Source organism: Plectropomus leopardus, chromosome 3 (assembly GCF_008729295.1).
Source record: "Plectropomus leopardus isolate mb chromosome 3, YSFRI_Pleo_2.0, whole genome shotgun sequence".
In the NCBI taxonomy this organism is placed as follows: Eukaryota; Metazoa; Chordata; class Actinopteri; order Perciformes; family Serranidae; genus Plectropomus; species Plectropomus leopardus.
The window spans coordinates 37410311-37434627 of record NC_056465.1 but is presented as its reverse complement, the minus strand read 5'-3'; the positions used below and the strand labels follow the sequence as shown (position 1 = coordinate 37434627).

General features: G+C 40.5%; 1 protein-coding gene across 1 annotated transcript in view; it reads right to left on the bottom strand.

Annotated features, from left to right (window-relative positions):
* The window catches only part of patj (PATJ crumbs cell polarity complex component), a 73578-nt gene that overhangs the window by 47596 nt on the left and 1665 nt on the right, over window positions 1-24317 (bottom strand). Inside the window, exons 2-13 of the mRNA XM_042484121.1 lie at window positions 23912-23971; window positions 23653-23831; window positions 19973-20185; window positions 19695-19834; window positions 18547-18742; window positions 10728-10856; window positions 7902-8138; window positions 7203-7305; window positions 6153-6241; window positions 5825-5954; window positions 3535-3660; window positions 61-122 (exon numbers count right to left, since the gene is read on the bottom strand). Of these exons, the coding sequence (XP_042340055.1) occupies window positions 61-122; window positions 3535-3660; window positions 5825-5954; window positions 6153-6241; window positions 7203-7305; window positions 7902-8138; window positions 10728-10856; window positions 18547-18742; window positions 19695-19834; window positions 19973-20185; window positions 23653-23831; window positions 23912-23933 (1626 nt within the window). The 5' untranslated portion in view covers window positions 23934-23971. The remainder of the gene's footprint in view (window positions 1-60; window positions 123-3534; window positions 3661-5824; window positions 5955-6152; window positions 6242-7202; window positions 7306-7901; window positions 8139-10727; window positions 10857-18546; window positions 18743-19694; window positions 19835-19972; window positions 20186-23652; window positions 23832-23911; window positions 23972-24317) is intronic.

Sequence of the window (24317 nt, the reverse complement as noted above, 5' to 3'; positions counted from 1 at the left end):
GCACTTAACATTAAAGATGGAGAGTATCAGCGAAAATGTGTAAAATTTTTGTGGTCTCACCAGAACTTGGTACTTTGGTCCCAGAGCCTGCTCCCATTTAGCCCACAGTTCTGCATCTGTAGCTGCACGCACACGCACACGCACACGCGCACACACACACGCACACACACACGCACACACACACGCACACACACACACACACACACACACACACAGATAGAGAACAGCCTGTGTAAGCAGTGGAACAGATGTAAAATTACAGTTCAGCCATTAAAAACACAGCAGCGTCCTGCAGCTCATCAGCAGCATCCTCAGGTACTGTAACACAACGCGTACTGAAAGCAGTACTGCAGCAAAACTACTGCTGTAAGAGTAGTGGCACACGTACACGTACTTTGAGCAAAAAACAAGATACATTACTGCATCATCAGATGATGATTTATTTGTAACTTAAATTTAGAGTTAAATGCACCAGGAGGCTCTGCAGTGTTTTCACAGGCCAAAAATCATCTTCTTCATAGAAACACTGTCGTAAAAGAGACATCTTTAAACTTTTGACAAAAGAGTTTTTAAATCCATGACTGTTTTAAATTTTTATAATTTTCCCAGAGCCCAGAAAAGCAGTTTTCATGTGCACAATATGCACAACACACAGGACTGTGTCGTACCAGTCTGGTCCTTCCCTCATGGGATCACAAAATATCTGTAGGCAGACACCAGCAAACATTATTAACCACAAACATATTACAGATCTGAAGCTTTTAAGGTATTAATCCCACAAACCTAATAAATTTCCTTCAAACGTAATTCGAAATTTCCTGTAAACGTTTAGAAAAGACATCTATATGACGTACGTAATATAGATGTCTTTTCTGGACAAATTATAGATGTCTTTTCTGAACGTTTGCGGAAATTTCATATTATGTTTTTGGGAAATGTATTATGTTTGTGGGATTTTCACATTAAAAGCTGCAGATTTGTATTTCGTTTGAGGTTTATTACATTTGTGGGTGTTACAGGCCATACTGTTAAAATTAAAACAGAAAAATGCAATGAGTCTAGCATGTGATCTAAATTTTACTTTGTTAAATAACTAATGGAAATTATTTTTCCCAAAATCCTGAATGTTTTGAGACGCACCTGTACAGCTGGTGTTTGTGCAGCAGAGCCAGAAGAACACCTGAAGTGTTCTGCAGCAGCACAAACGCTCAGTGCTGCAGGCGGATCGTCGCCTCATTGGAATTCACCGCTTAGAAGCAAAAACCTAAATGACTCAAATGCAAACTGTAAAGTAAGCAACTTCAGCTGTGGAGACTGCGTGTGTGTGTGTTTAGTGCACTCTTACACACACTCACACACACACACAGATGTCTGAGCAACAACACTTTCCTAAAGAGCGAACGTGTTTTCCAGAGCGGCAGTTTGAACATGAAACAGTGGACGTCGGAGCAGATTACAGAGCGGCTCTTTGAGGAGAAGCGCTTCAGATCTTTGACCCTTTTCGGCGAGGAAACCTCTGCCGGACTCAAGAAAAACACCTCCGTGCTCTCACAAATCTCCTCACATGTTGGAGGTATTTTTGCAGCAGGTCTGGCCGTGTTACAACAACCGTCTCTGATTAAATTAGCATTGCTAACCCCGGCCTTCACGGAGCAATTAATCTGCAGCGTTTGGCTGAATAAACAGGGTGATACATCGCGCCGGGCTGTCAGACGGCTCGGACACTTTACATCTGTTGGCCCGGGAGCAGGCCGGCAGCGTGCTAAGTGTTAGCGTGGCGTTTTGGCCACTTAGCAAAGCTAATGAGGAATAAAAAGAGAGGAAATAATTCAGAGAGGAGTGCTGTTAGAGGCCGGCGCTGACATGTGTGCACGCCGTTACACTTAAGAGGCTTTTCAAACACGGATACTGATCCAAGTTCATGAATCCACATCCTGGTTCACAAAGACTGGAGACGCACTTCAAGGTTCAGTCTTTTTAGGAAATATTTCAGATTTTTTCAGTTTTCTGAGTAAATAATTAACATGTTTAAACAGCAGCAGTTTGAGGTGTAGCACTGGTGTCTGACTGCGGTACAGGTCATAAAGCCCGCTCCTCTATGTTAGTGAATGGGACATAAAACTAAAAACTCCAAGTACACGACAAATAAATGTTTCCTAAAGACGGTTTCTGTCGGTTGTTCTCATCACCCTGATGTTTGTTCACCTGTTTGTTTTTATGATAAATTCGGTTTTGATGAGTTATTAAATTCTACAAAAAGGGGATTCTCCGCCTCAATGAAGCTGCTCGCAACTGGTCGGATGGGTGTTTTGGCGGGAAATCCCCCACCGCGGATATCACTGCTGGAGTCATAAAATGTTGCCGTGACTTTGCTGACAGAAATAACCGACTAAACGCTGGTTCACGAACAATCATCGCTGATTGTCTTTCACGATATGCATGATGTCATGATGACATTGTTATTACCCTGTTATTATTGTTATTGTTGTTATTATTTTCATTAATTTTCATTTTATTATTATTTTTGCTGTTGTTGTTATAAGTGTTATTATAATTATTCAGAGGAAATCCAACATCCCATGCATAAAAATAAACCAAACTTTGCACATCAGTCCAGTCTCATGCAAAACTTCCTCAGCTGCAAACACAAGCCAACAGTCCTGATGGTGGCGCCACAGCGGCCGTCTACATTTCAAAAGTTTGAAAATTCCTATCAAATCATTTAAACATGCTGCAGCTTTGCAGCTTACACCAAAATGTAGGTCCAACTGTGAAGAAACTTTTGCCCACTTCACTGTGGTACAAATGATGAAGTCCATCACTCTGTTTTTATCAAAAACCATCAAACTAATTAAACCTCCCACATTTTTTGCTCAGTATTTGCCAAATTTGCTGCTGCAGGGCGTCTTCAGACTGTCCAACACAAGTCGTCCACACAGATTTTTGATTCATCAAAATTGGAGCCTGCAGTGCATCAAAACATTTGCAAGTATATGTTTACAGCAGCGTTTACAGTCAAATTTTTGCTAAATAAATCTTCAAGGCTCATGAAAAAAATGACAAAATGTAGCTTTCATGGTAGGTTAAGTGTGTAACGTTTCAGAATTTTAAATTAAAAAACTGAATTTTTGGCAGCATTTTGAATTCATGTAAACTTATTGCAGTCTGTTGGAAAATGGCATCTTTAAACATCAGTTTTTTTAACTTTAAGAGCAAATCAATCTTTGTAAAAACAAATGATCAACATCTCTGTGCTGTCAGAGTTTTGATGGGTGAATTTTTGGCAGGACATTGATCTGCCTTTCCGTGCACAGACAGTTTTGCCAAAAACGGCCCTTTCAGATCGCCTGAAATACCACCACATGCGAGCGTCAATTTATTCTACGATAATTGGGAGTTTTTTTTAATCAAAATTGACACGTTTTCATTAGGCATATTTTATATCCCAAAGTTTAAATTTGTGCAGTTTGAGGGTTAATAGAAACCCGCCTAGTGCGTGCGTGCGTGCGTGCGTGCGTGCGTGTTTCAGCTCACCTCTTGTTGTCTGTGCTGTGTTCGAGTATGAGGATTCAAGCTTTGGTGCTGTGACACCAAACCCAGACGAGCGAGCTTTGACCTCCGATGACCTCCTCAGTGACACGCGAGACGGCTCCCTCTCGACTAACAAACACATACGCACGCACGCACGCGCGCACACGCACGTACGCACCCACGCGCGCGCGCACACACACACGCACACACACACAGAGGAGACATTAGAATATATTTCTCTAATATATATTTTTCTTTGTTAATATATATTAATTTCTGAAACTTGAGAGAATTTGATTTGATTTCTTTCAAAAGACTGGAAAAACATAATGAGCAAGAAATATCCTGCACACAAAAGCATATTTACAATTTTCTTAATTATATATTTAAAATTATGTTATAGAAATAACTTATTTCAATTTACAGTAAATTTCATGTCTCGTCTTATTAATTTCTTGCTAATTTTTTGCTCACCACCTTCCGATCTTTTTGAAAGAAATCAAGCTTACTTGCTTTAGGTTTCAAAGGGTTAATGACATGAATATCTTCAGGAGAGAAAGTTTTCTCCGTCTTCTGCATTTGTCAGACTCATGGGCCCGTTGTGTGTTTGGTTTTTTTGCACCTTGTTGATAATCTTTATTGTTTTTGCTTTAATATCATAAGTCTGTCCTGCTTTGTTTTGCAGCTGCAGGACATCACTTCCCCTCAGGATAAATAAAGCTCCATCTTATCTTATCTCAAATCTGGGCTGTGGCCCATTTCAGTGCATGTAAATGCACTGAGTGCTCTGACCTTTGACCTCCTGACTCATCATAACTGTTGGTGATAAATAAAACTGGAGTTTATTTTCCTGTCAGACTCATCATCATAACTCTCTGCAGATAAGAGAGCTGCAGAAATGAGCAGAATATAAGAAGCTGAGAGCTCAGCTGGTTCCCAGTTCTCTGAGTTTCCTCAGTAATGAAATAAAAAGACGTCTGGAGGAGATAAGAGCCAGCGCTCCTCTTCTGTTTTTAAAAAATCACTTGTTCCTCTCCGGCCTGGAGGCTGACCGGTGCAGGCCGCCGGCCGATCGCAAGACAAAAAAATGACCCTGAACTGGGTGAATTAATCTCAGTGGACGCTGAAGGAGGAGGGGGGAGGAAGAGGAGGAGGAGGAATCGCAGGCTCTCTGCAGGGAGTTTGGGAAAATTACACCGAGTTGTAAACAAATTTGTCATCTTAATCTGGGTGAGAGGACGGCGGCAGAGAGGTTTCAGACAGGAAATAGGAAGAAAAGCGCAGATAAGTTGAACATGGAGAGTTAACTTTCTCTAACAGGAGAAGATTACAGTTTTAATACGCTGTAATCATGAACTTAATGGAGCATAAAGTCGCTTTATTTTTGCCAGAGCTATGTCGACATGTATCTGTGCAGGAGTCATCTGTAGAGCGCAAAACTGAAAATGTCAGTTTAAAATGCCAACAAAAGAAACTAAGATAACTTTGTGAAATTATAGCTTTGTGTTTAGAGCTCTGAGTCTGCCTGAACCCAACCAAACCCGATACCATCTGATGGGTTTAAGTCCCGCCGAGCTGTAATTTCTCATCACATCCCGGACCTGAATCAGGTCTGAAGACAGACTGCAATAAGCAGCAACACTGATTTTTAAACTTTTTTTTGTGCAGTGTCAAACACTCACACTGCCACTCTGCACACAAAATGCGCTGTTCAAAATCAGGCTATAAAAAATATTATAGCCTAATATGATTTTCTACTTTGATTGAGTTAGGTTTTTAAACCAGCATCAGTCCTAATCATAAATATCAAATATTTATTCATTTGTAGACTTTTTACCCTTTAAATGCCAGGTTTTTGTCATGATGCTGCTTTGTTTTTAGACGAAAAAAACACAAAAACTGAATTTTCTTCAATAATGCTAAGCAGATTTATTTTATTTTTTCATTTGTTTATTCATTCATTCCTTAATTTATTTTAATTAATTTATTTATTACTGTAGCTGCTGACAGTCTGGGATATGTCAGTGATCAGCAGCTACATTGACTGTGACAGGTCACCTAGTGGAAATAGCATGTATTTCCTCCATATGCCAAATATGGTCAAAATGACCTCATCAGGTGGAAAATAGTCAAAATGACAAATTCAGAGTCAAAAGCCCAGAATGACACCCAGAAATAATACAAGTCCTGTTTTTCTGCTATCACAACATGAAGGATGAAACAAACGGTCTCTGAAGGGTTAAAGCTGTCTGTGTCTCTCTGTAAGTGTCCGCCTGTCTGTCTGTCTGTGTACCTTTATCCAGCGACCTCTCCAGGACTCGGGGTTTCTTCCTGACCACAGTGAGGACGACAGTCTGACCCGTGTGCTTCATCACCTCCAGGACCTCCTGATTGGTCAGACCGTGGAGACTGACGCCGTCCAACTGTTGAGACAGACAGAAGGACAGAGACAGAGACAGGTAGAGACAGAGAGGCGTGAGGGACATGGGTCAGGTCGGGCTGTAATTTCTCTGGATTTTCATTCCTTCATGTTTAATGAAATGCAGATTAAAAAGGCGGCACTTTATTTTTCTGACAGTCAAAGACACAAAGACGAGAATATTAAAGATTCGGATTCTCACAGCGATCAGACGGTCGTGGATTCGGATGTTTCCGCTGTGATCTGCAGCGCTGCCTGGGACCACGTGTTTCACAAACACACCCACTGCATCTGAACCAGGAGACACACACAGGGACACAGGGAGACAGACAGACAGAGACAACAAGACACAGAGACACAGCGACAGACAGAGAGAGAGGGGGACAGAGAGAGACAGACAGAGAGAGAGATAACAAGACACAGAGACACAGAGAGAGACAGAGAAAGAGACAGAGACAGAGATACACCAAGAGACACAGAGAGAGAGACAGAGGCACAAGAGAGACAGAGGCACAGACAGAGACACAAGAGAGACAGAGGCACAGACAGAGACACAAGAGAGACAGAAGCACAGAGACACATGGACACAGAGACACAGTGACAAACAGAGACAATCAGAGACACGGGGACACAGAGAGAGACACAGGGACACAGAGACACAGGGACACAGGGACACAGGGACACCGTGACATACAGAGACATACAGAGACATACAGAGACATACAGAGACATACAGAGACACACAGAGACGCAGGGACACAGAGACGCAGGGACACAGAGACGCAGGGATACAAAGACGAGGGTGTGTTGGACATCACAAAAACAGAGTTGAGGAGGACATTTAGTGTTAATCTGCCTGCTGAGATGAAAGATTTGACTCCTGCTGGTTGGTTTGGTTTTAAGTGCTGAAGTTAAGATTTCAGTGAGAATCAACAGATTATTTTTAATTAAACTAATTATTTTAAACTGAAGCTGCTTAATAATAAAAACTCCACAGCTGCTTCACAATAAAAGCCCGGCAGATGTAAAGTGAGTTTTAAGGTGAAGTTTCTCTTAACTGGAGGCAGTTTGAGTCTTTTATTGTGAAGTAACAGGTCGACCGTAAACAGAGACAGATTTGGATTTAAATGTTTATCAGTGATAACTTTGTTTTAATGCGTGTTGATGAAGTTTATACAGTGAGAGGCTGTGGGATTTTCTCTGTGTCTCTGGTGTGTCTCTGGTGTGTCTCTGCAGGTCCTTCCTGTCCTACCTTGGCTGGTCAGGGGGTTGTAGCCTATGATGGAGATGCCGAGGCTCTGGCCGTCCTTCTTGGTCAGAGAAACCTCGTGGATCTCGTATCCTTCGAGGTTCGGCTGAAACACAAACGCAGTCCAAATGTTCGGTTAACTCTTTCATCCTTTGTGTGTTTGCCCAGAAAAAAAGCTTTTCTCTGAAAGCAGGGATGCCCAACTTGCAGCTCGTGGTCCAAATCTGGCCCCTATAAGGTGCCGTGTGGCCCCCCAACCATCTCCTAACTCCTAATAAAAATAAAGTGATTGACTCTGTGAATAATTTCTGTCCTTTTAGTCTCCACAAGGTGTCAGAGACATAAAACAGCATCAAAATAGAGCTTGTTGATCAAAAAGAGCCAGAGGAGGATCCCCCACACCCCCGACAGAGGACACAGCTGAGACACTGATGTCCTAAAATACTACAAATGTCCTAAAATCTTAGAAACATCTTAAAGACATCCCAAAATCCTAGAAATGTCCTAAAATCCAAGAAATGTCCTTAAATATACGAAATGTTTAAAAACCTAAAAACGTCCTCACATCTGATAAACATCCAAAAATCCTACAAACTTTTTACAACTCTACAGATGTCCTACAATTTTAAAAACGTCCTAAAATCCTAGAGACACGTTTGGTCTTAAAAAGACCACGATGTGGCGTTTTTTCTGACCGCTCACCGTCTTGCTGACTCGGCGTTGGGGGGGGCGGGGCGGTAAGGAGGAGACGGGAGCCGAGTCAGGAGGTGGCGGGGGAGGCGGCGCCTGTGACCTCTGACCCCGGGGATCTCTGGCGATCAGCAGCGTCACGTGACTCCCACATCCCTGCAGCACCTTGACGACCTGGTCGCTGGTGAGGCCGCTGGTGGGCGTCACCCCAATGCGAAGGATGTGGTCACCTGTGCGGAGACGCCCGTCCTGATTGGAGGAGAGGAATCAGACATGATTTTGTCCAATATTTGTTTATTTGAGCTGCACGTGCAGCGCTGCTCTTCATCGCCATCATTTAACCCCTTAGGGCCCGCTTTAATATCACACACACTCACAACACTGCACACTAAATGAGTTTTTCAAAAGCAAGCTTTAAAAATATTATACATTAATATGATTTTCTACTTTTACTGAGTTTATTTTTTTAACCCGCAGCAGTCCTAATTATAAATATCAAAAAATAAAATACAATAAAATAAAAATAATGACTAAATCGACCTTCTAAATATAAACATCTACCAACTCACATTATTTCCTCAGATTTATTTTAAATATTAACAGCTACAGCATTTTGAAAACACCTCAGAAATGGTGAAAAGAATCAAAATGATAACCAGCATTAGTCCTAATCATAAATATCAAATATTCTTAATTTTGAGAATTTTAACCCATTAAATATCAGATTTTCGTCATCATGCCACTATGTTTTTAGGTGAAAAAAACAAACAAAAATGAATTATTAGTAGCTTATTTTTGCTGCTGACAGTTTGGGATATCTCAACGGTTAGCAGCAACACTGACTGTGACAGCGCACAAGGGTTAAATATCTGCATTTGAATTTATAGCGTTTTAAAATCGTCATTTTCACACCAACTAAACTGTGACGTCAGCTACAAACTGACCAATGAGGAGGACAGGAAGCAAAACGTCAAACGGATATCAAGTAGAAGAGACAGAAAATGAGGACGACGGGGGGATGAAGATAAGAGAAGAAAGAGCGACTCCGCCTGTATTTGAACAGACTGACAGGAAGTGTGTGGAGGAGCCGGGCGGTTACACGCGTCCTGGTGTCTGAGCTCTTTCCGTTTCCTTGCAGAGAAATTAATCTTGTCCAATTAATCTAATTAATCTAATTAATCCACTTACAGGGCGATAATTCCTCCTCGAGTCCTGCTGCTGCTGCCGGCTCTGATGCTCTGTTTGTCTTTTAACTGTTATTTATGCAGAAAACGTCCGCTGAGCTCTAATTTCTGCTGATCCTGAAGCAGCTGGAGGTTTAATACTCACAGTCGACAATCAGCCGGAGTCAGTCAGAAATTACCTGCTGTGGTTTAATGATGCTGCCTTCACGTGCTCCTCGGAAATATCCAATTTACTGTATTTACGCACATGAACGGCCCTCCAAAGTGGTAATTGCAGAGTTGTGACGTTTGCGTGACGTTTCAGCAGAAATGTCAGAAATCATGTTAACAGCATCAACAACTGACGGTAAAAAATTATATATCTGGTTATTTTGTTCCTCGTAGCTCTCAGTGACTTTTTGTAGAGTCACATTTGAGTTTGTGCGTCTGTTAGCTGCAGCAAACTGTGAACTCTGCAGCAGCCAGAAAACTAACACTGACAACATTATCAATATTGTTATTATATCCCACGTGTATATTGAGACTGGACAGGGTTTCCCTGGACGTTTAATGTCTAAAATGTGTTTCTCATGCAGCAGAGTTTGTCGTTGGGACATTCGGTCGCACACTGTAGACGACTGCTGGAGGGCGACCTTACCGACGTTTTTATTATTATATTTACGCATTTCAGCTGATTGTTGACAGCTTGAGTAAATAAAAACTAAATAAAGCATCATCTTATTTCATAAAACCACTTGACATCATAAATGTACCGGTGCATCTCAAAAAATTTGAATATTGTGAAAAAGTTCAATTTTCTTCATAATTGAATTTAAAAAGGTAAACTTTCATATCTTGTTTAATCATCACACATAAATCAAAATATTTTAAGCCTTTTTTTGTTTTAGTTTTGATGATTACGTCTTATAGCTCATGAGAATCAGAAATCCAGAATCTCAGATTATTAGAATATTTCCTAAAATCATTCAACGTCCAACAGTGAAAAGTCTGTTCATTTATGTTTGTTATGTTATTAACATTCGGCCCTCAGCTCCTCTGTGTTTTTGGGTCGGGTGTTTCTAAAATTTGGAAATATATTATTTTTATTTTATTTTTTACATTTTTCTAGCTGTAGGCCACATTATTAAAATTAATTATTAGAAAAACACTTGAACATTTTCGTTTATGTGTTTTCGTTTAACATTTCACTTTCTTAAAAAACTGAACTTTTCACAATATTCAGATTTTTTGAGACACACCTGTAAAAACATGGCGGGCAAAAGTGAATGTTTAGTCAATGGTAAGAAACTTAGAAATGTTTGATTTCATGAATATTTAAACTTCCTAATACTCTTTTTCGAACATGCTCGATTTAGTTTCTTGTTTATTTGAATCTGTTCATCGAGTATAGGTGAGCGTCCATTTTTGTTTTTGCCATTTTGTTTAATTTTTTTCTTTTTCTGTTGTTTTAAATGGTCAACATGAATATCTATCTATCCTCTTGTTTAAAATGAAACCACGACCTCAAAGCTCACAAACACGATGAAGTCGGACTTCCCAGCTCGGAAACTCCGACCTTCCGACATCACATGAACGCAGCTTCATTCCCGCCGACGCCGAGGTTTGGATGTTTTTTTCAGTAATATTCTGATGTTTTCGCATCAGCTGGACTCACCCTGTCAGCCACGCTGTTTGGGAGGAGCGTCCTGACCACCACGCCGGTCGTCCTTCCGCCCACGATGCCAAAGCCCAAACCAGACCCATCGTTCACCAGCTCGATCTCCTCCACGTGACCCCACTGATCCTTAAAATAAAGACGGAGGACAGAGACAACGTGAGACAATGACAGTGATGTGTCTTACACTGAGACAGGGAACTCTTAAAGACCTCAACAACATTTTAAACCAAGAAGAAGTTCGTCTTTATTTTGCCAGATTCCCCAAAACAAACGTCATAGTTACTTTAGTTTATTCGCATACAATTAAAAACTGCATAAAATGCAGATGAATTTTAAAAATAAAAGAATGTGTCAAGAGGTCAAGAAGCTGGAGGCCGATACAAACAGCCTCCCCGAGTTAACCACGTTGTAATAAATGTAAGAATGAGAACAATATCTTTTTAGGAGTAGTACTGGGCAGTTAATCGAAAAATAATCGAAACCCACATTCAGAACCTCTTAACCGACATAATCTTGCCCATGTTGGGTATTTCAGTTATTTAAAAATTCTAAAAAAAATTCAAAATAATTGTTCTTTAATCGTAATCAAGTAAAATGTTCAGTTAATGGTGATATTGATTTGAGGTATGAGGCTCGGACCTTTGCTGGGAGGACATTTTAGTGCCTGGACCTCTGTGAGTTTTAGTAGAATAGGTCCTCCAGCTGGTGATGCTGTTCTACAGTATATTTGTCATGTTCGATGTCTGACAGAAAATAAATATTTAAACCAAAATTAACATTATGACATCTTCAAAGGAACCTTTAAGCTCGACAGAAATACTAATTTGATGTATATCGTGATATATATCGATATCGACATATATGAAAAAAACATCGTGATAAGACTTTATTCCATATCACCCAGCTCTACTTCAAACTTCTTTTTGAACTTGATTTTAAATGATCTTTTTATCTTTGCACCTCTTGTCTGCACTTTTGTCATTTTTAACAGTGATTTATGTATTTATTTATTTTTAAAAATCATTTAGTAATTGATTTTATCTTGTATTTATTGTCTCTTTTGTCTTTTATTGTAAATCTGTATCTTTTATTTGTATTTCATTGCTCTGTGAAGCACTTTGAGTTGCCTTGTTGTATGAAATATGCTATTCAAATAAAGCCGCCCTGCCTTGTTTTTTGTTTGTTTGTTTGTTTGTTTGTTTGTTTTCATTTAGCTCTTTAAAGAACTCAACATGAGGCCGAACATTTGAGCTCAGCATCAGACAGGAATTCAAATCTCTGTTTCTCTCTATTTTTCTGTCTTGTTTGGTAAATTGCAGCTGTTGGTGAACATTTTTAATGAGTCAATCTGTTTAACATTCAAATCGAAAAACTCAAAAATCAGCGCCATCAAAGTTAACAAGCTGCATTTCAGGAATCAAAATGAATTCGATTCAAAGCGTTTTATTCCAGAGACAGCTGAAGGCAAAACAATTTGATCCAATTATTATTTCTTTTAGCGGATCAAACCCGGACCATTTAACAGCGACTCCTTTCATGTGTTTTATGTGTTTGGTCCTGACGGCTCAGCAGCCGGCTCACAGAGCTGCCGGCCGACTATCTGTCCCGAGGTGAGAGGTCGTTAAACCGAACCTCAGCAGGTAATTACCAGCCAAGAGCATTTCCTCCTCTCTGATACCAGCTGCTGATCAATGAGAGGCGGCAGCAGATACCTGCTCTCTCTCTCTCTCTCTCTCACTCTCACACACACACACACACACACACACACACACACACACACACACACACACACACACACACACACACACAGAGTGTTTTATTACAGCTGTGATCTGATACAGGAGGTCTCCCTCTGTCTAATGAAACAACACTCCTCCTCAGCTGATCCCCGGACGCTGGAGGAGGCTGTTTGCCTGATAAAGTCGGATCGCGCTGAACGAGCTGGATGCTTTTCTCTCCAGCAGAAGTTCACTCTTTTCACAGGAGGGGATCCGTTACTGCAGGGACTTTTCTGGGTTTTTTCAGGTAAAAGGGGTTGGATTTCTCAGGTTCTGCACAGACTACACAAGAGGAAGCCACATTTGTGTCTCCTAGACTGTTTTTAACATCTCCCTGAGTTGTTTTATGGCACATTCTTCTCTTTGTAGCGTGAAAAGTTGCAGAAAACATTTAAATTCGACCTGCCAGCCGATGCAAAAAGTGTCAGAATGAGGGTGCAACAATTCATCAAATCACATTAATCTCCACTGAATTTGATAACTGATTAATGGGTCAAAGTAATAAACAGAGTATATTTGGGTTTTGGACAAAACATTTGAGGACGGCATCTTGCGCTTTGGGATGACAGATTGACAGTTTTCTCATTTTTTTCGACACTTTATAGACCAAACAACGAACTGAATAATCTAAAAAAATAATCATTAAATAATTGACAATAAAATCACCATAGTTGCAGGCGTATTCTGGAGAACACGAGAAGCATTTAACCAATTTATCTTTCCTATTATTATTATCATCATTTCATCAAAACGTGCAGCATGTACCACATCCCGCTACCAAGCCGTGCCGAGCCGTGCCAAACCGAGCCGTGCAACCCCTCCAAAACAGCTGATGAAGAACTGTCAAAAGTACTGAAAGTTGACAGATTTATAATGTTTTCAACTTTTTGTTTTTGATTTTAAAAACATCTCATTTGTACACTTAAACTACACAACTTAAAGTTTTTGTACAGTTGCTTGTGTCTGGCTGTTTGGCCTCTTAGCGATAAAAGTGGAATTACAAAGAAAGAAAGATTTAGATGTTTGAGGTCACACTTTTTCAGTCCATGTGGACGTTTGTGCAAAAAATGTGAATAAATTCCCTCAGAGTGTTTTTTGAGATACTGTGTTCATGAGAAAAACAGACGAGGTCACAGCGACCTTGACCTTTGACCACCAAAATCTAATAACTTCATCCTTAAATCCTAGAGGACATTTGTGCCAAATTCAAAGAAATTCCCTCGCTGCACTCTTGACATATCGTGTTTATGATAAAGGGACGGACACACATCCCAAAAAAACACATAATGATGTTTCCGGCGCGCAGGCAAAATAAACTGCTACTCACCTTCATGCTGGGAGAGTCAGAGGGTTTTTTTGTTTGTTTTTAAATGACTGACAACCTCTGACTGTCAGGAGGCGGGCCATGTGACGGCGCAGTTGTCAGTAAAGTTTATAAACTTCCTGCAGTTGTTGTTGAGCTCATTTCCTGTGAGCGGAGGCACTTTTAAAGGCCCCTCAGGTTTCTTTAATCACACAATCTGTTAGCTTTTATCTCCGCTCTTCCTGCTTTTTTTAATCATTTTTAGGACAGCCATAAATAAAAATAAAAAGTGCATCCGCTGACACGCCGTCCTAATCGATGGTGGGAAAATGTTCACTAAATAGACAAAAGCTGTAAAATCACATCCGACCGGCTGATTTATGCCCGTTTTATGAGCGGCTGCACGGCGAGCGGTTTCCTGTCAGCGCCGGAGAGCGGAGCCGTCAGGACCGACGCGTCAGCTGTGACGGCGGGTCAGAGCCGCCTGGATGTGCCCGGCGGAGGAGTCCCGGCTCCGGGAGACGGATAGTTAGCCAGGCCAGGAGAACGGCAATAAAATCCCAGCCAGAGCTGTGTTTTTTATGCCCGTGGCTCCATTAAACGTGACCTCGATAGAAACGGGACATGAATAAAACAAAAGCAGGAGGATCGGAGGTATGCAGGACGTGGCCCGGATCCAACGAGCCGGGAGGAGGAGGAGGAGGAGGAGGAGGAGGAGGAGGAGGAGGAGGAGGAGCAGGAGGAGCAGGAGGAGGAGGGTAACAAACAAGAGGGGCAGTGTAATTCTGTGTGATAATGACCCGACAGCAGAGCGGGCAGAATCATTACGGCGGCGTCCGACCTGTGATCCTCGGCTCACATTAACAGTCCGGACCTGCTCCGCTCTGTCGCCGCCTCGTTTGTCTTCCTCACGTCTTTTTTCTTTTGCTTATTTTAATGTCAAAGTTCTGCAACATTTTCATGTCCTCGAGTGCCGTCGGCCCAATATTTCAGGCGCACGTACGGTTAACCCTTTGAAACCTGGAACAGCATCAGTTTTTTTGTGTTTCATTCAGAGGCCTTTCACAAGCGTTTAAACCGTAAAACATGAGCGAGTCGATTTGATTTATTTTGAAAACGTAGCTGAAAAGGCAATAAGAAACTATTAGAGGTTAATTATTAGAAAAAATCCCAAACTGCATTTATAGTTATTAACTATTTTATCTATATTTTTTATCTACATCTAACAGTCCGGACCTGCTCCGCTCTGTCGCCCCCTCGTTTGTCTTCCTCCATACGATATATATATATATATATATATATATATATATTATATATATATATATATGTTTATTTATTTTTTACGTTGTTTCAGTTTTTTACATTTTCTTTTTTTTTTGTCCTTAAATTTCAGGTAATTTTCTTGTGTTTTTAAAAGAAATCAAGCCAATTTGCTCGGATTTCAAAGGGTTAAAGGCCGTCCACATTGAGAAAGATAAAAAGTTCATTTTAAACGTCGTTCCAACTCAAGTGGATGGCAGAGTCCGCACTACAAGTTTAATGAAAGTGGCGAGCGATGATGCGATATCACACGTGAGGCCGTGATGTTGGACTGAATATCATCGTGGCTGTGATTCGGCCGTCGAGGAAAATCTCAGCAACATCATGACCTCATGTGTCATACTGCTTTTATACAACAGTTCTACATCTTTTATTCATTAAAAGTAATAAAGCGGTGAAGTAAAGAGTCCTAAAACGCAGAAGTCCATTTCTTTGGCTCAAAGTCTTTATGTTTTTTTTTAATGGGTTTTCGGTAAAATGCCTTAACCCTTTGAAATCTAAGCAACTTAGCTTTATTTCTTTCAAAAACATGGAAAAAAGACAATGAGCAACTTCAGAAGAAATTATTGCAAAAAACAGCAAGAAATCAATAAAAAGTCACAAGAAAATTACCTGAAATAAATATTTTTTAAAAAGGGAAATTACCTGAAAAAGGTGCTATAATATATAATTATAATAAAATATAAATGTTCTGAGTATTATATAAATATATTTTGCATATATTTATATATATTTGCAATCTGCAGGACATTTCATGCCAAGTTGCTGATAGCCTTTTTTTTCAGTTTCCGAAAGAAATCTAACCAAATTACATTTTAAAGATTTAAATACTTATGAAAGGCGTCTGAAAGAAGCACAAGAAAACAGATGTTGGTCCAGGGTTTAAAGGGTTAAATAAGGTGTGTGGTTTACACAGGAACTTTTATGGTTTTAGGCGTCTTTAAAAAAGGCGGCTGCTGACCAGAGGCTAAACGGTGGTTTTTGGGACGTCAGACGTTTTGACGAGGGAACCAGTGCGGTGCTAACTTCCTGTTTGGCCTACAAAAATTCGTCGTGCCTCACCGCTCTGTTAGGATGATTTACAGGCAACATAAGAGTGCTGCAGGACACGATATTCACGATTATCGCAATAATGAAAATTCACTCAATGATCAATAACTGTGAATGTTTTTTTGTTTTCTTTAAATCTCAGTCTGTGATAAAATCGCTTATCGTCCCTCATCTTCACCTCTAATTTGACCTTTGACCCTTCACACTTGTGCACTGCTGCACATCTTTAAGATGTTGTAATTTCCTTTATTTTATGCATTTTATATACTCTATTTTTAAGCTCATTTTATTAATAATGTCAGAGGGTAATATTTTATTTATTTTATTTTCCATTTCATGTTATGCATTCTGTGCACTAAATTTTTATCTTAGTTTTACGTGTATTATCATGTGGATTTTATCCATCTGAAGATGCATTCTGTGTATTCTCTTCTGATTGGATTTTATTTTTCCATGCAGTTTTCATTGTGTCTTTTTGTCTTTTACATGTTTTGATGTGAAGCACTTGGAACATTTAATTTCTTTCTTGTCATGCACGTTGGGCTGCATTTCTTGTATGAAAGGTGCTATACAAAAAAAAATTGTTATTATTATTATTAGTTTAATATTGACGTCACTTCCTGGTTTTTATCTCCGGCCCTGCACCTCCTCTGCGCTCCCTCTCTCCCGCCTGGCGGCCTGTTTTCTTTGACTCTCCCGTCATGTCGACATTCATTGATCGCGCCTCCTCACAGACTTAAATACATATTGTCAGGCGCGATGCTGCAAGTGGAGCACTAACTTGATTTCCTATAGGCTTTAAAAAGGTCATAAAAATCATCCGAGTCAATGTCAGCAGACTCGCAGCTCCTCATAAAGCAGGAGGTCTCACTCTGATACAGAGCCGCGGCCTCAAAGTGACCTCCGCCTATGATTGACGCTCGCACTGCGATGCTTGTTTTGAGTGACAGCCAAGCGGCTGGGTGATGTCTGTGTGTGTCTGTGTGTGTCTGTGTGTGTCTGTGTGTGTCTGTGTGTGTGTGTGTGTGTGTGTGCGCGTGTGTGCGTGGACGTCATAAAGCTGATTTCAGCTCTGCTGGTTTAGGATCAGACTTTAAAAAATAATTTCTTACTGAGTGATAAAACTTCGACAATGAACAAATTTAAGTTCCTCCACGTTTTGTTCCAAACTGAGAAAGGCTGACACACAGTTTTACAGCTCAACACGCACGAAGAAACCCCAAAATGCTCATTTTAATTGTACAGCAGGGAGTTTACTATCTCCGACACTTTAACTTTCTGCATCAAATTCTTAATATTGATTTTATTTTACCCTAAAATGGATGCTTAATATTTGGAAGGGACTTCATTTCTTGATATCAGCGTGTTTCTCCGGTTTCTCTCAAACAACCAACAATAAAACTTTAGTGTCAGACGTGCAGCTCCCATCTGGAGTTATACTGCAGCTTTTCTTCTTGCAGATTAAAGAATCTGCTGCAAGCACAGCTGAGTGAGATCACAAAACACACTTTCTGTTTCTCACTTTAACTGAGTCTACAATAAAATAGTTATTTCTTTTACCAACAGATTTGGAGATTTTAGTTCAGAGTTTTTTTAAAATTAACCCTCTGAAGTTAACTGGCTTATATGGGAAGGAAGCAATAAATGCCTTGAGAAGAAATGACCTCAGAAATTAGCACCAAAAAAGATTTGTAGAAAGTAAAAAAAAAATTACAAAAAAAAAATCTAAACTAAACAAAAAAAATACCTGCTTAAAATGCTTAATATTCTGTAACATATTTTAAAATATGTAATTATAAAAAATATAGACATGTTTTGAGGCGGGAAGTCAGTTTTTTGCTCACATATCCCAGGCTGTGATGATCAAAAAAAATCTACTTGGTATGTAGGATATAGATTAATAATTCACTTTTTCTGTTGTTTTTCATCTAAAGGCATAGTGGCATCATGACAAAAACCTGGCATTTCAAGGGTTAAAACTCTAAACATTAATGAATATTTGATATTTATGATTAAGACTGATGGTGGTTACTCAATGTAAGTAAAAAATCATATTAATGTCTAATACTTTTTAAGCTTGATTTTGAAAAGAGCATTTTGTGCACAAAGATACGAGTGTGTGTTATATTAAAACGGGCCCTGAAGGGTTAAAAACACAGACACGTCTAAAGCTCACTAAATTACAAGCTGCGTCTTGTTTGTTTAATCAGTTCACTGACAGACACATAAAAGGTTTTTCGTGATTTTTGGCAAAAAGACCAGTTCACCAGATCACCCAGTGAAATCTGTCCTGAATAACCAGGACGCTGTTTGTGGAGGACGCTGGTTTATGTCCAGGTGACACAGGCGGCGAGACGTTTCTTACCGTGCTGAAGGCGTTGGCGACGGGCTGTGATGATGACGATGATGATGTGCTGAGTGGGCGGTCCCTGGCCACCACCAGCTCCACGGTCTCTCCGGGCTGCTGCAGGAGGGTCAGGGCCTGCTGCTGGCTGATCCCCGGCTCCAGAGGACAGCCGTTAATCACCAGGATCTGGTCCCTCTCCTGGAGACGTCCGTCCCTGCAGCAGCAGCAGAGACACAGCAGTCGGGACGCTTCAGTATTGTCATGCAGACAAACAAAATCGCTGATATTTATCTCTTACTGATATTCAGCAGGTTGGTTAGCTTTAGTAATCAGTTTTTATTCTGCAGCTGTTTGATTTCATTTTTATTTAGCAAATGTTAAAAATCACAGCTCATTTCTACAACAGGAGACATGCAAGGGAAACCCAAAAAACCCTCAAGGGTCTTGACAATTGAGGTTCTCCACGAGACTTTAAATCAGTGCGTACAGTCTCTTAACACTGACCAAAAACAGTTATAACATTGTTTTAAAAAACCCGCGTGCTGCGTGTCCTCTCATCATGTCCTCTCATCATGTCCTCTCATCATGTCTTCTCATCATGTCCTCTCATCATGTCCTCTCATCATGTCCTCTCATCATGTCCTCTCATCATGTCCCCGTCACACACACAGCCTAAGCTATCACTACTGCAGAGGCATGAGGTCACAGTGACCTTGACCTTTGATCTATGACCACTAAATTGTCATTTTTAATTTTTTGTGTCCATGTAGACGTTTGTGCCAAATTCAAAGAAATTTCATCAATGTGTTCCTGAGTTGTCGCGCTAACAGGTATGCAAAAGACAAGGTCACAGTGACCTTCACCTTTGACCTTTGACCACCAAAATCCAATCGTTTTTTTTTGAGTCCAAGTGGACGTTTGTGCCAAATTTCAAGAAATTCCCTCTGGGATTTCTGAAGATATCGCGTTCACAAGAACGTGACTGATGCACAACCCTAATGCCTCCGGCCTCGACTGTTGCCAACGACGGCTGCCTGGCAGACAGGAAACAAAAACCTGGACGTTTTAAAGGATCTGCAGAGACGTAAAGATCTGTGGAGATTTGTGCCGAACACCTGAAAGCCTCTTTGGGTGAAACTTTGTGAGTTAAAGCTGTAGAGGTGAACCTGTGTGCGATGCCTCCAGGCTGGATGTGTTTGACGAAGACGCCCTGACTGCTGGTTCCTGCTGGATTCAGCCCGACCACGCTGAAGCCCAGACCTCCGGACAGAGGCCGAGTCAGCTGACACAGCTCCGTGTGACGGCCCTGCACGCACAAGCACACACACGTGCGCGCGCGCGCGCACACACACACACACACACACACACACACACACACACAGATTTAATGTCTTCTTATATATGCATGCTGTGCAGGTATGTCTGTGTGTGAAGCTCCACCCACCTTGGCGGCGGCGAGGATCCACTTCTGCAGGAGGAGGTCAGACGAGGGCGGAGTCTGACGGACGGGCAGAGATGAGCCATTGGTCAGGAGGGAGGAGGAGGCGGACAGGGTGGGCGGGGCCGAGCTGCTGGCTGGATGAACTGCACTCATGATCAGCTGACCCTTTCTGGAGAAAGTGAAGTCACTGCAGGCATCAGGAGGCATACTGCTCAGCTGCAGAGGAGGAGGAGGAGGAGGAGGAGGAGGAGGAGGAGAGGAAGAGAGGAGGAGGAGGATGAGAAGAGGAGGAGGAGGAGAGGAAGAGAGGAGGAGGAGGAGGAGCAGGAGAGGAGAAGAGAGGAGGAAATTTTAATTCTGTAACTTATCAATCTGACTGTGTTTTCAGGTGCATCTAAAAAATTAGAATATCATGAAAAAGTTCAATTTTCTTTGTAATTTAGTTTAATTTTGAAAATTTAATTTTCATATATTGTATATTCATCACACATAAATCAAAATATTTCAAGAATTATCTTTTTTTTTTGTTTTATTAGATTATTTCCTAAAATCATTCAAAAAGTGATTTACAGCACAGAAATGTTAAATTTATTTTTATTTTATTTATTTTTACATTTTTCTCATTTTTCTAGCTGTAGGCCACATTATTAAACTTCAAATAGAAAAATGCTTGAAAATGTTGGTTTCTGTAACAAGTCTAGAATATATTAAAATTTCACTTTCTTAAATAACTGATGGAGATTCTGAAGTTTTCTGAATTTTATACAGATATTTGGATGCAGCTGTAGATGCTCACTTGTGTGGTGGTAGTGATCGGTGGCCGTTATCAGCGGACGCCAGCGTTATTCGGCATTTTGCTGATTATCTTTATTCTCATGCTCGCCGATAAAATGAATGAATGAAAGAGTGTGAGCAAAGTTAAATGTCAGGGAGCTCGTTTCATTCATTCGTTTTTTACTTTATAAAAAAAGCTGCCGTATATGATCGCAATCTGCTTCACAATTACTGCATCGCTTTAAAATGCTGTGTTTTCTTTAATTTTAGGAAATTTCTACGCTGTTTTCAGTGTGATTTTTATTGATAATGTCAGTGGGTTTTATTATTAACTTATGTTATGGAATCTGTGCATTTTTTCTTCTTATTTTACTTTTCACGAGTATTATCAGGCATGTTATTATCAGGCAGGTTTTATCCATGTGAAGATGCATTTCATGCTTTCGATTCAGAGTTTATTTTGGTTTTACATGCAGGTTTTATTATGTCTTTATGTCTCTTGATGTTAAGTACTTGCTGCGTGTATTTCCGTGATTTTCTGTTTTTGAAAAGCATGTGCTGCATTTCTTGTATGAAAGGTGCTACATAAACAAAGTTTATTATTATTATTATCATTATTATGTTGAAAGTTTCAGTTCTGATCAAACACTTTCTAACGGCAGTTAATCAAAGCTTTCGTGTTGGAGTTTGTTAAATTCAAAAATCTAAATTTCAACAGAAAGAAATATTTTCATTGTAAATGTAAATGCACTTTGAGGACCAAAGTGTAACTCCGGAGCGCGATTTCAGATTCTTCTTCTGCTTTTAAATTTAAATCAACAAAACTAGCAGATGACACCACCTCCCTCCACCCTATAAATAAATAAGAATAAATCATTATTAATATGAACATTCATGCAGAAGAGACAGAATAAACACAGAAAAGGAACAATTATTAAAGATTTACATGATTTGAATGACGTTTTGATTGTAAGGAGGTTTTTAACCAGAGAGAGGACAGAGACAGACGGACAGAAGGAGAGACGGACGCTCTATATGCAAGGACGTTGTCGACAAAAGAGAAAGACATAGAGCAAAAAAAAACGAGGCGGCGAGGCCGGGGGGTAAGTGGGGAGGAGAGAGGAGAAAAAGAAAATCAATAGATTCCTCTGCAGGCGCGCTCTCTCTGAACAGGTAATGTATTAATGACCTTTACACTCACATTGTGGAAACTTATCAGTCTGCGGCTTATTTAGGCCGGGCTGACGGAGCAGGATCCCGAGCCATTTCATCAATACCGCCTCGACAAGGCCGTTACTCAAACCAAGACACTAGATATTAAAGCTTGATAGATCCGCAGAGCGCCGGGGGGGAGGGAGGAAAATAAATAAAGAAAGAGAGAGAACTCCCCGCTTCATATACCCTCCGGCGGCTCCCGCCCGACGCTTTCATAGACTCAGCTCTGACCTTCGCAGCACTTAGAATATGAAGCCCGGCGTCGGTTATTGCCATTATCTTAATTTGGCCCGCAGATTGTTTATTGTAAAGGCTCGGCGTCGGTCCCAGCTGGAGCTGAATACAGATGGGGATGCAGAGGGGGATTCAATGTCCCCGCTCAGCCCCGCTGACAGGTCACCGCGCTGGGCGGGAGGCGGCGGCGCTCTGACAGCTGATTGGCTGACGGCGGCGGGGCGGAGCTACACATGCCACATCATCAGTCTGCAGAGCTGCCAAACTTCACGCCGCTGCAGTTATGAATCAGGAACTAAATAATCATTTTATTTTAGTTACAGTATCACTAGAGATTATTTCACACTTTTTTTTATCATTATTTTAATTATTATGATTATTTTCAGGGACGCACTGATCCGATATTAAGATCAGGTATCGGTCCAAATTATCAGATACCAGCTGGATCTGGTATCTGATAATTAGGCAATTTCAACAGAAACTTGTGCTCACACGAGGTGGTGTTTCAGGAGATTCGGAAAAAAGCCAGATTTGTCCAAACTGCAGCGTTTTCATAGCTGATACGGAGTGAAACACTGCGGCGCCGTAATGCCACTTTACGGACGCCAACCGCCATTAAACCAAAATAAACAGGAGCACCATTTCAATCCAAATATTCCAGACAATATTTTATTTTATTTAGTCAACAAAGTGTATTTATTTCATTTTTTGTTCACATGTACTAAAGTATGTAAGCAAACTTCGTATAAATAGATTTTTTATCTTATTTTTTTAATCGTCTATTTTTAATATTGTTGTTACTATTATTTTTTTTTTACTGTTACTATTATTGTGTTTTTATTGATCTAGTATAAATTATTATCCAATATTTAATATTTATTATTATTATATAATTAACTGATTTATTTTTTACTTACAATCGTTTGGAAACTCATCTCACAACTGTGTATTTTATCAAAATTTTGAAAAAATTGCTTCAGTTTTGCACAAATCTGTGATGGAGACGCAGCTACTTTAACGCACTCTGAATTTGATTTGTCTGAAAGCTGATATCAATAATCAATAAAGTTTGATTGACCGACTGAAGTTGAAGCTGCTTTTCGATTCTGATTCAGCGTTTTAACATTTCGATCCACGAAAAACGAGCTCCTCTGGGTCTCTTTATGATTTGTGAGCAGACGTGCGTCTCGTGAGCTCGTGCCGGTTCGGTTCTGATCCAGATGTTTTTTCTGTCGCTCAGCTGGTTTCGCAGCTGTTTGATGAATACGTACACGCATTTGTACATAAGCTTTTTTTTTTTTTTATTTTATTCTTATTTTTAATCTTTTTCTGCTGATTTTCAGGTCATTTTTCTTTTTTTTTTTTTTATTCAAACTTCCCTGCCGCTGTGCTGGTCTGATTTGTGCTCTCGTGAGCTCGTGCCGGTTCGGTTCTGATCCAGATGTTTTTCCGGCGCTCACCTGGTTTCGCAGCTGTTTGATGGAGTGCTGCAGGGTCAGGATGTGGCTGAAGAGCGGACTCTGCAGGGTGTCCCTCAGGTTCCCCATGGTCTCGCTGTGGGTCCACTCCTCCCGCTGCACCAGTTTGGCCTGCAGACGCTCCAGAGCTCCCAGTACCTGCTGCCGCTCGGCTGACGACACTGAGGACAAACGAGGCGCGTTTTCACACACGGAGACGACATCTGCAAACCAAACCTGAGAACCGGGGGACGAGATTTACCTGTGGGGACATTTTCAAACATCGTCGTCCCTCGCTCTCCGTCTGTCCTTCTGGATCAATCTGAACACACAGAAAACATAAAGTCAGCTTTTTGGGGATTTAAAGGTTTTTCAGCGTTTTTTTTCGTTTTTCTCCCTCCTGTTGGATTCCTGCTGCTTACGGTCTGACAGCTGCTCCCAAATTTTTTAGAAAACTCTGACCGCACATGCTTTATGCAGCGCAGTATTGTGATATTTTTGTGTGGCAATATTGCACAGACACTCAGTACGGTTTCTTTTTTATTATATAAATTATTAATATTGCAAATTCAAATGAATGTTTTTGGAGTTTACTTTAATTATAAAATCAATCGGGCTTTAACCATCGGTCCACTAGAGACGTTTTTCTGCATTAAAAACACCTGAAA